General features: G+C 46.9%; 1 protein-coding gene across 4 annotated transcripts in view; it reads left to right on the forward strand.

Moving 5' to 3' along the window:
- SH3PXD2B (SH3 and PX domains 2B) overlaps positions 1-6,373 on the forward strand; it is a 123,720-nt gene extending 117,347 nt beyond the window's left edge. For all 4 annotated transcript variants that reach the window (XM_014597550.3, XM_014597551.3, XM_014597552.3 and 1 more), the window contains one exon: positions 1,245-6,373. In XM_014597550.3, coding sequence (XP_014453036.1) covers positions 1,245-2,768 — 1,524 coding nt within the window. In that variant the 3' untranslated portion in view covers positions 2,769-6,373. The remainder of the gene's footprint in view (positions 1-1,244) is intronic.
- Positions 6,374-12,007: the final 5,634 nt, after the last annotated feature.

Here is a 12,007-nt window from a genome sequence, read left to right on the forward strand (position 1 = left end):
TGGAATCTGCACCTGAGAGCAGGCTAGACAAATACTTGGTTAAAACATGGATGTTCCCACCTTGAGCATGGAGCTGACCCAGAAGACCTCATGAGATTCCTTGCAGCCATATCTGTCTATGTTCTGTGAAAACAGTTGTAATGATATTGTCCTCCTCTAAGGTTGACTGATGGTAACATGCTATAGTTTCATAGTTGGTAGGGTTGGAAGGGACCTGAGCAGATCATAAAGCCCAACCCTCTGCCATGGGCAAGGAAGAATGCTGGGGTCAAACAACCCCAGCTAGGTGATTATCTAGCCTCCTTTTGAAACCCCCCAGGGAAGGAGCAAGCACCACTTCCCTTGGAAGTTGGTTCCAGATCCTAGCCGCCCTGACTGTGAAGTAGTTCTTCCTGATGTCTAGCCTGAACCTACTCTCAGTCAACTTGTGGCCATTATTCCTAGTTACTCCTAGTAGTGCTCGGGGGAACAGGGTCTCTCCCATTCCCTGCTGGTCCCCGTTGGTAAGTTTATAGATGGCCACCAAGTCCCCTCTCCGCCTTCTCTTGTGAAGGCTGAACAGGTTCAGGTCCTGTAGCCTCTCCTTATAGGGCCTGCCCTGCTGCCTCCTGATCATGTGAGTGGCCCTCCTTTGGACCCTCTTGATGCTGTCCATATCCCTCCTGAAGCGCAGTGCCCAGAACTGGATGCAGTACTCCAACTGCGGCCTGACCAGTGCCGCATAGAGTGGGAGGATCACCTCCTTGGCCCTGCTTGAGATGCATCTGTGGATGCACGATAAGGTGCAGTTGGCCCTACTGACCACGTCCTCACATTGACGGCCCATGTTCATCTTGGAGTCAATAATGACTTCAAGATCCTTTTCTACCTCTGTGCTGACGAGAAGGGAGTTCCCCAACCTGTAGGTATGCTGCTGGTTCTTCCTCCCCAGATGTGTAGTACCTTGCACTTGTCAGTATTGAAACCCATCCTATTCTCATCTGCCCACCTCTGTAACCTGTCCAGATCTAGTTGTAGCCTATCCCTCCCTTCTAACGTGCCCACTTCTCCCCACATCTTAGTGTCATCTGCGAACTTGAACAAGGTGTTGAACAGGGGGTATTATCAAAGGCCTCCTTTATGCAAAGATGTTGAACACTCATCTCCCGCCTACCTTTTTTTAATACCCTACTCCATCACAGGCAGTTGTTAAACTTAAAGGGATGGTTCATAGATTTCTAATCTGTTTTTGTTTCTTCTTGCAGGTGATTGAAAAGAACCTGAGTGGCTGGTGGTACATTCAGATTGATGAAAAGGAAGGCTGGGCCCCAGCTACGTTCATTGACAAATACAAGAAAACTAGCAATGCATCTAGACCTAACTTCCTGGCACCATTACCTAATGAGATGGTCCAGCTCCGACTTGGTGATGTCACTGTGGAAGACAGTGCCAGTGAAGAAGCCACTGGGCCATGCAGACCTCTGCCTGAGGCACCACCGAATGGCATGGACTGTGGAACAAAATGGGCCAAAGACTGGAAGGGAAAGGACTCCCTGGAGAGTGGGGATTTAGCTGTAGCCTCTGGGTATGAAGAGATCCCTGATCAGGATATAGAAGAGAAGCCCAGCCTCCCACCCAGGAAGGAGTCCATCATTAAATCTGAAGGTGAGTTCATGGAGAGACAGAGGCCTCCACCCAAGCCCCCGGGCATGATTTTGCCAATGATCCCTCCAAAGCAGACACCTGCCCCCAGGGACAGCAAGAAACCAGAGCTGAAAACAGAAAAAGGCAAATTGTTCCAGCTGAAAAATGAAATGGGTCTGGAATGCGGGCACAAGGTGTCAGCCAAGGAAGTGAAGAAGCCAAACCTGCGACCCATCATCAAACCAGCCAAGCCCAAAGCTGAGCCCTTGGAGGACAAGCCTGAGCCAACTACCCAGAATCCTTTTTTGAAATCAAGACCTCAGGTCAGGCCCAAACCAGCTCCAGCCCCAAGAACAGACCTGCCTCCAGTAGATGATAAACTGGACATTTGCAGTCTAAGAAGTAAGCTTAGACCTGCAAAGTGCCAAGAGAGGTCCTCGGAGCAGGACCCTGGGGCTAGTGAAAATTCCTTCAGTAACAATGCACTCCCAGCAGATGCTCCTGGCTGGCCTCAGGAACAACCGAGTGCCGAGAACAGGCCCCTGCCCAAACAGGACAGCCAGATCCCAAAGGAGGCTCCACCAAAAGCTCCCTTTGGCCCAGCAAAGACGACTGACAGTGAGCCAAAGAATGGCTTCCCCATTGTCAGGGAGCCACCACCTCAGCGGCCAGTGGTACCACCCAGGAGGCCACCTCCTCCAAAGAAAGCAACACCTTGCTCCAGCGGCTCTACTTCAGACCTGAAAGCTCCTCAGAGGGAAGTGCCTGACCTCAGAGCTGCCCCAGTGCCTGGCAGGCCCATGCTGGTCCCACCGAAAGCTAAACCATTCCTGCCTGCTTTGGGCCAAGATGAAGCCAAAGTGAAAAGTAACTTAGGCCCAAAGGTAACACCCAGGCAGGTGGAGAGAGGAGAAGCTAAGGAGAGGACAGCTGCTCCCTTCCCCAATCCAGATATCTCCAAAGAAGCCCTCTATGTGGCAGTGGCAGATTTTGAAGGAGATGAGGAAACTAACAGCTTTAAAGAAGGGACTTTATTTGAAGTTCGTGAGAAGAACAGCAGTGGCTGGTGGTTTTGCAAAGTCCTAACTGGGGGGTCTTGTTGGGAAGGCTGGATTCCTTCCAATTATCTAAGAAAGAAGCCATAGTCTGCCCTCTGTTTACACAGTTGGAGGTTCCCATTCTTTCACCTGAGTATTTAATTAGCTTATTAATTTATAGTTTTCCATAATTCTGGCTTACAAAATATTTGGGATACTATACATTCCAGTTTGTGCCATTCCTGAGGCTGAACTCAAGAAGCAGCTTGACATAATACAGCTAGGCCTCCATTCCCGCTCTGTCTGCTCCCCCCTCTCTCCCCCCCCCAGGAAATACTCCCCTCCATTGTCCATTTGGGGCAGCCCAGCCCTTGTAGATGGGTATGTGAAGTTGTTTCACAGCAAGTTTTTGGGTCTATGTTAGCAAATACAGCTTTTCCCCCATGCTAGGACGATGACAGACTTTTTGCTAAGAATACAGGTAGACCAGAGGAAATCCAGCCTCTAGGCAGGTAAAGAAATAAAGCCAGCCCCACGTGCCCAAAGGAAATTCGGAATGGCAAAAGGAGTTGCTTTTCCTGGTGGCTCAGGGCCATGGTTAGGTGTCATGCATCATATTGCCTAGTGTAGCCATATACACAAGTCATGGAAAACCAGGGATATCCTTCAGCATCAAATCCTGTAAGATTGCTGTGTGTGCATATCTGCAGAGTGTTTCTTGTGATCATATATTTTGCAAGAGTTCAGGTTTGTGCCTTCTTCCCCCTTGTTTGTGCCATGAAACACAGTTCTTTAGCCCCTTGTTTTTTCTTTAATGACAAGTGTTAATTTAAACATCATTCAGGTTTTTTTAATGTATGCTAATGGGATGGGAGAACCTCTCTGTGCTGAAAAGACTTGTACGTGGCAGTATTTTGGACAAGCAGTGGAATTCATTTCACTTCAGTAGGTGGTGGGAGAAACGTGCCATGTTATCCAGGGGGATCAGAAATAAGGACTTGAAAACCCCATAAGCCCTGGGAAGAGAAGGGTGCTGGGAGAATGCTTGCCCTCCTCCCCTCTACTGACTACACCTCTGCTTTTCCTATAGACTGCTAGGGAAGTCATGCTCTTCACCCATGCTGCTCCCCAGAGCTGGCAGGCAGCTACAAGAAGGCAGCTATGCCACAGCGGGTGCTGGTATTGTCTAGTGCAGTCTAAGAGTATGGGGTTGCCCTTCAAGGTGAATGGTTATAGGGTATATTGGGCTCTTCTAGTGCTCAGGTGGTGTTATGTCTCCTCAAGTTAAATCATCCTTCTGTTCACTCTTGTTCTGCTTTACTTTGCTGGGGGATGGGGTGAAGTGAGGGAGGGCAGTGCCTTTTTTTGATGCCTTGTGTCCCATTACAGAAAAATCTCTCTCTCTCTCTCTAACCATAAAAGCCTGTTAAACTCCCTCTGAAATGGTTTGCCTTCCTGTTCCTCATCTGTATTTCCCACTGTTTTCTAAGTATGTAGTTTGTATTCATTTTCATGCATAGGTCAGTGTGCTTGGAGGCTTTAAGTCAAATAAAGTCTGGGTTTTTCCATGCTCGCTATCCAATCTGCTACACCTTGCTCACAGTATTATAATTCCACTCGCTCTTAATATTGTTAATCCAAGGAAAGCTGGCTACATCCAGCTGGCCACAACTCCTTCATGTTGTTTCCTTTCTTTTTATACTATGGTACTTGGGTACTTGTGGACTCCAGACATTGCTTTCCCTATCATGTAAGAGTTTTAAACCCCACTAAAGGTTTTCCATTGGGGAAAACTTTAGGCCCAAGTTTTCCCTACCCCATACTCATTGCACCTAGCTGCAGATCTGACTTCAGAGATGTATAGTTTCTATTGTTGAACTTAATGTAGCATTTCCTCTAATGGGGGGCCAAAAGAGTCAATCACTGAAGTTGTTTTCCTTCCTTCCTTCCTTCCTAATAGTTGAACAGACTCCACCCCTGTTCATCCACTATTCCCTTTTAAAGGTTAACAGAAGATTTTAACTCTTAGTTTATAGAGCAGAAACAGGGAGAACAACTCTGTCCCTGGCTATTATTTTATTGTTTTTTTCATAATTAGAATTTATGGGCAGTGTAGTAATTAATAATCTCATTGCTCTGCTGAGACACAGTAACCCTAATTTATATAGCAGTCAATAAACAAGGCTGCTCATCGTATTTGTGATACAGTTGTGTGTGCCCTACAGAATGAGGTGACAGTTTAACAGAAAAGCATTTGCTTTGTCTCTTTGCACCATTGCTCAGTTAAAACTCTGTGTCAATAGGGACATGGCTGATTATGGGTTAAGCTGGGCCTGTCTATCAGTCTTTTTTTTTTCCAAACAGAGCCAGACAGTATTGTCTGCCCTCCCTCCCTAGCCCATCCTCCCTCCTCAGCCCATGTTGCTTTTGGTGTATGTTTTAACCAATGATTGATATAAACTGTGTACACTTTCCCTGTGGCAGTGCCATCTTATTCTCTGTTTATTGTCTGGCATTTTAGTCCTGAGGTATTTCTTCTCTCTCTGTCACTCTTAGACCTCATTGATCTTTGTCTTGCTCACATGGAACAGTGCCATTTCTGTTGCTCTCATGCTAAAATAAGGTTCTCTTCTTTTTCCCTCCCAGACTAAATGCTGGTGCTGTTAATGCCCAAGTGTAAATGTTTCATATTGTAGGATACACATACTGTATTTGGCTGCAACTCATAACTGCAGCATCAGTCCATAGTTACATAAAGGTGTAAAGGTGTCACAGTGCTTACCAGCACCTGCTGTATATCAGATGGCTTCATTGGGTCAGAGCACTATGCACTGCTCTCAGACTTAAAGATCAGAAATAACCATCTAATGTCCCTGCCACTTTCTTCTGGTTTACATATTTGAAACGGAAAGGAATTCCAGTATCAAAAGTAATCTCAGTAAGGAAGAGCTTGAGTCACGTTCCCCAAATACTGTACTCTTCTACATGATGCCCCACTCTTTCATCTAGTATCCGCAACATAGATCCTCAGACCCAGAGAGTGTGATCCAGTGCTTGAGTGCAGGAGTGCCTGTGCTGGCTCCCTCACTTTGTTCCTGAAGCCCTGTGCTCCAGGGCAGGATGTGTCACATGTCTGTGCCTCAGTTTACCCATCTGTAAAATGAGGTTAATTTTACCGACCTACCTCGCTGGGGGATTGCTCGGTTAGTTAATGTTCGTGAAAGCACTTTGAGATTCGAAGCTGAAAGGAACCAGAGAAGGACTGAACATCATTCTACATGCAAATCCCAGGTACCTTCACATAATTAGATGGCCCCCTCTGCTGCAAAGTACCTGCTTGCCATGTAATTCTCCTTACTATGCAACTCAGAGACTGGCATTCCCTGTGTGGGTGAAGACCAGCATGTCTCCTGTATCCTGACCCTCGGCTTTGCAGTTCTTCAACGCAGCGTACCACAGGCAGGCTGGAGGCCTCTCAACTGCACTTCACTCCTTTGTGAACTATAGAAGCCTGTTTGTCCCTTTATACTATGTAAACACGTATACATCTCTACATTATTGCGGGTGGGGGTGTCTGAGGAAAGTAGATGTAGCCTATGTAAATGCCATAGCTATTCTTTTGCCATTATAGGGTTGATTATTTTTTGTTTTGTTTTTTGTGTTTTTTTTTTAAATAAAAGTTGCTTGACTGGTTTCAAGCAGATTTGTGAACAGGTCTGTGCCTGGTGTGTGTCTGTGCTGCTAACGAGCAGGCTGTCATGGAAAACTGTGTCCTTCTGGTGCTGGGAGACCAAAACTAAGTGGCCTTTGGAAAGTGTGATCCATCCAAATGCTTCAGTGTGTGACTTCAAACACCTGGGAGCCCTTGTTCTAACCAGGAAGCTAAAGGAGGCCAAGCGACTCTATTGGGATTTTCAGTGGCAGTGCAGCTGCTTCTTTGATTATTTTCTTTGCTTCTGTGTGTCCCTCACAACAGCATGTGACCCATGTTTTAATTCTTACTCTCGGGAGCAGAAGCGCTGCTCTTCAAGCAGTTCATGAGACTACCCTTGTGTGGTGACTCTGAAACCTGTCCAATCAGTGAAGAGCTCTGGGACTCCCTGAATACAGAGCTGGGTGGAATGGGCTGCAGGTGCAAAGTGCAGCTTTGTCAATGGTTTGTTTTCGTAAGAAGAACAGGAAATACCTGCTCAGGAAAATATTGTTTCGCCCATGATTATTGGTATTGCAATAGCACCTGCGAGCTTGAGTCAGGCACCCTTGTGCTGAGTTGTATACAAACCCATCACTGTGTAAGGCAAAGATACAACAGGTAGGCACAATAGGTAAGTTCTTGACCCTGTGCTGGGGGGACTCCTGAGAAATGAAGTGACCCACTGGCATTTCCCTTGGTTCTGTTAGCCCATCATGAATAGACAGCACTACAGAAGAGGGAGAATAAGCAAAGGCCCTTGAGGCAACAGAGAAAAAGATGCTCAGATATGGGAAAGGAAAGAGAAGGCACAACAGATTCTAGGAAGCATGGTAAGTCTGAGGTTTCTATTGCTCTTATAAAGTTTGATGTAATGTGACCTAATACTGTCAAGATATGGGGTGACATGGGTGGGATCACGAGTGCATTGCAATACATTCTGCCCAGAGAGCACCATGTCCTGAATATTTGAAATTCGAATTACACAAGGCTCTTTATTAAGAGGCTTGGATGTGGATTTAATCAGAGACCAAGCTTTTGATAGCTGTATAATCTCCTTCTAGACGTCTGAGGTCATCTTTGTTTATGGGCGAGCCCCAGGAGAGGTATGTACCCTGACTTCAAAGAGCACATGCTCCTGCTACCTGTTGTAAACAATGATCCCAGGGTGCTGGCCCCTCACTGTGCCTTGACTTGCCCAGGCAACCCCATGCAAAGTAGGGGATGTCAATGAGTGCAGAAGTACATGATGTGTTTAATAAGTAATACCCTGTCAGGACAGTGGATCTCTCCAAGGCTATTTGTGCCTAAAAAAACAGTCTCTCACCCCAACTGCAAGCACCTAATGTTCTAATTTGTGTAGCAAGTGTTTGTATTGGGCACAGCCCACGTAGGCTTATTCTTTGTATTCAGCTTTGTTTTATAATGCCAACCTGTATGTTACATTATAATAGAGCCACAGAGTTTATATCTGGTTCCAGCCCTCTCCTCCTCTTTCCCCAGCAACCTCTGGGGTTGCTTAGCTCTCAAAATGCTTGGGGCAGACCTTAATAGTGCCATGGAAGAGTTGAATTTGGCCCGGTGCCCTGGAAAAATCCTTTGGAAGCCTCAGCTTCCTCCATCACACCAGGTAAGGATAACCCTGTGGTTTTTTAATTTTAGTCTTAGTGTGGAAGACTGCCCTACTTCATCCTCAGGACATATGTCCCATGACCTTCCTTGAAGCCAGTGATTCTCAACCAGAGTGTAGAGCACCCTGGGGCACCACAAGATCCTCCGAAGGGTGATGCAAAGTGTTAAGAGAGAAGCAGGTGCAAGGAGATAAGTGCAGGCTCAGGCTTGTCCCTGCCTGTTGCTGCCTTTCCCCCACTTCCCAGCCCCTTGGCAAGGAGGTGCTGCTCGGTTCACAAACATTATGGGTGGGAGCTTTGGGTCAAATGAGTATCTTGCATCTGAAAAAGTTGAGAAGCACTGCTCTTGCCTAGTCCTTGTGTCCTCCAGACATCACTGGATGAGCTGTGGTCTCTGGGATATTGGACTTAATAGGAAAGATAGTGGGCTCTGTTCTTGGCACTGCCACTAGCTAGCTGTTTGGCCTTAAGGAAGCTCTGTATGCCCTGCTCCCCCCTGCCCGGACTCCAATGCTGTCTTGTCTGTTTGGACTGTAATCCCTCAGGTCAGGCTGCAAACCTAAACCTGTACTTCCTGTGCTGTGTTATGTGTCTTGAGCAGTTGTCTGCATCACAAACAGCACTGCTGCTACCGGTGCCGAACAGCCCCTTTCTCAGTCCCCTCCCAGGTGAGGCCAGGGACACTGAGCAGGCCCTAGGAAAGTAGACAATCCCTCTTATTCATCAGTGAATCCTGCTAGATGAGGGGATGAACCTTCCCCTGCTGCTGACTCAGTCCCACTTGTATAGTTAACCAGGAGGCTTGCAGCTAAATCCATTGGCATTTTGGTTTGATCTCAGTCAGCTGCTCAGCGCTCCCCCACCCCCAGAGCCTTGTCCCCACTCTTTGAAATATCTGTGAGGGAATTAAGGTTTTCCTTGACACTGGTTGGGTCAGACTTGGAACTCTTTTGGTTTGTCCTCAGTGATATCTAACATACTGGATAATGGCTTCAGATAAGACTCCACGAAAGTGAGGCCACAGGACAAGCTGCCTTCTCACTACACCCCAGTGAGTAAATCCCTACAGACTGCTTAAGGTCCAAGGCAGGTGCTTGTTGAGCAGCTCATAATTTTCCAGTTGCCATTGCAACTTTATCACTACCAATTTTTGATCAAAAGGGGGTGTTAGAAGCTGGCATATACAGACAGTCCTTGGACTTAGGACACAATTGGTTCCTGAAAACCACATCTTAAGTCAAAACGTAACTTGGAACCAATTTTCTCATAAGAAACAATGTTATAAATGGGGGATTGGTTCCTGAACCAAGCCCTGATACCCTGTTTTCACCAAAAATACCCCAGAATTTTGTAGTCGATCAATTATAGATGAGTAATATAGCTACATTAATGTATATATTGTAAATAGCAATCTCATTGATTTGGAAGGGCTTCTTTGAGGTGACTTTGCTGGACTTTTTGAAGGGTTCTTGGCTGGGGTCTTCTCAGGCATCTTGGCTGCAGGTTTTTCTGGAGTCTCATCTGCTTTCTTAAATAAAGTGTCCAAGGACGTTTGGACAGATGTTCTCCAGGGAGATGAGCGATGCAGCGAACTTGTTCGTTGGCGTTGCATCGGATCAAGTGTTGTCAAGTTGAAACTGATGTCATAAAATTGAAACGGTGTCAATTTATAAAAGTAAATGTGAAATGTAACTTCAAGTGTTGTAAGTTGAGGACTGCCTGTAATTACCAGTAAGAGTCCCTACTCTTTCTTATAGGATCTCATGTCACTTCCATCATATTGGTGAAAGCTGGGAAGCAATACCTCTAATAGCATTCCCACTGTCCATGATCTTAGCTTCAGGCTACTGCAGCTACAACACAGTGATCCATTGTTCCAAACCTGTCCCCACTGCGCAGTTTGGAGAAAGGGGGGAATGCTGAAAAAAGGAGGGCTGGCTCCATAGCTGTCCTGCTTAGATTTTCCAGCATCAGATCTTGATGTTGCATAGTCACAAATGTTTCTTCTCTCAGGAGTGTAGGTTGTAGCTGTGTTGGTCTAAGGACATAGGCAGACAAGGTTCCTTGGGTGAATCTGATATCTTTTATTAGACCAACCCAAATGGTTGGAAAACAATTATTAAGCAAGCTTTCAGGTTCAAAAACCCTTTGTCAGGCTAAGGAAGTTTCAGCAGTTGGTGTGTGCTGAGCATCCAGGAAGAGCACACACCAACTGCTGAAACTTCCTTAGCCTGACGAAGGGTTTTTGAACCCAAAAGCTTGCTTAATAATTATTTTCCAACTATTTGGGTTGGTCTAATAAAAAATATCATTTTCACCCAAGGAACCGTTTCTTCTCTCAGGTTTTTATACTGAATAAATGAGTCTCTACCAGGCAGAGATGAATTTAGAGACAATGGTGAGGCAGGAGTTGACCACCCGCATCTGGGGTGCTGTTTCATCAGGGAGAGGACTGACTGATGATTTCTCCAGAGTCGCTTTATTTCGGTGTCAGTAATGAGCTTTGGCTATCCTACTTCACCGGCTCTCTGCTTCAGGCAGCCACTGTGTGGTGCTGTCGCCTCGCCATGTCTGCAGCAGCAACTGAAGTAGTAAACGGCTTTTGCCTTTTGTGCAGTGGGCTCATTGGGGTGGGCTTTACTGCAGCATTTAACTGTGGTGCAGGCAGGTTCCTTGCAAAGACAGATGTGCTAGTGATGTGCCCTGCACCTGCAGTGGAGGCAGGAGTGGGCTGTGGAGTCCATGCTGGAAACACAGCTGTTAATGGCCTCGTGCTTGTGTGACTGAGGAGGCAGATGAGGGATGTCTCTCTCACCACAAGGCAGGACCCCAGGTTGCCTTGTGGGTGCAGCAGAAAATTTGTTTTGTGTGAGCTACTCTTCTCATGGCTACTCCTGGGTTTCCCCTGCCCCAAAGTCTTTCTGCCGCTTGCCTCAGATGCTCTCAGTGTGGTACAGTTCCTTAACCCAAACTGCCTGAACTATTTGGAGAGGGGTCGTCTTTTTATTCTGCACAATGGGACCCCCTGTGTGTCTTCAGTGGACAGAAGGGGGGGGGGGAGGGTCTTGCTATTCAGATCATAATAATGAACATTTATTAGCCAGGCACTGTGTTTCCGTGGCTTGGCCTAGAAGCTCCCAGGCAATGAGAAATGTCATTGCTGTTCTACATATCTGTCACTAAAGTATTGCTTTCCTCTGGCAGATGTTGGGGTGGTACGGCAATAGCACATTCCCATCCCGCTGCTGGATGGAGCCTGCTGCTGATTTTCTTTGCTGCTTGCATCAAGCAAAAATCCCTGCATGTGCCAAGGAGGCGTTGGCTCTGCTCAGAATCCAGCAGGAGCCCTCGGGCAGAAACGGCAGTGGGGTCACCAAGTGCCACGCTCTTCTCTGGTTGCATCAGTTTCTCAGGACCAAGCTCAGCTGAAGATAACAGCCAAACCCCAGCAGCTCTTTGCCTTTAATTACTTAAAGATGTGGTACCCAGCTCCCAAACCACAACTTTGGCTCCCCTTGCAAGGGTGAGCTACGTGGAGCAGAGCGCAGCCCGCCTAACACTCTGCAGGGAAGGGGCAGCACAGCTTTCAGATACAGCTTGAGCTTGAGGGATTTTTTTTTTTTTACATCCAGTGATCAGAAAAATCCAACCAGGGAATGATTTCCCATTCTTGAGGAAAAAGAGGCCAATTCCAGGAAGCAAACCAAAACAGAGCTGCCTTCATATGTGGTCCTCCAGCCCCGGATTTTAGTTTAGCTTTCTTTAAAAGTCCAGAGGAGGGATACATTTTCCCTGGCCTCCTTCCTCAGATACTCCCCGGCACCACTTGCTTTGCACGGATTCCAGAGAGACAATTATATGGGACCTTTGGCCACAGGGGAGTCAAGGGCACAGAAAAAGGTGGCTGAGGTGAAGACCTCATTACCCTGTGGTTTGGATACCAGAGCACAACTGCTTTTGGCATCAGGTTGCAGCCATCCCATGTGTGCGGATATTTGAGATGAGGAGTAAAGGGGAACGGGAGA

The sequence above is a fragment of the Alligator mississippiensis genome, chromosome 9 (genome assembly GCF_030867095.1).
Source record: "Alligator mississippiensis isolate rAllMis1 chromosome 9, rAllMis1, whole genome shotgun sequence".
NCBI classification, from domain to species: Eukaryota; Metazoa; Chordata; order Crocodylia; family Alligatoridae; genus Alligator; species Alligator mississippiensis.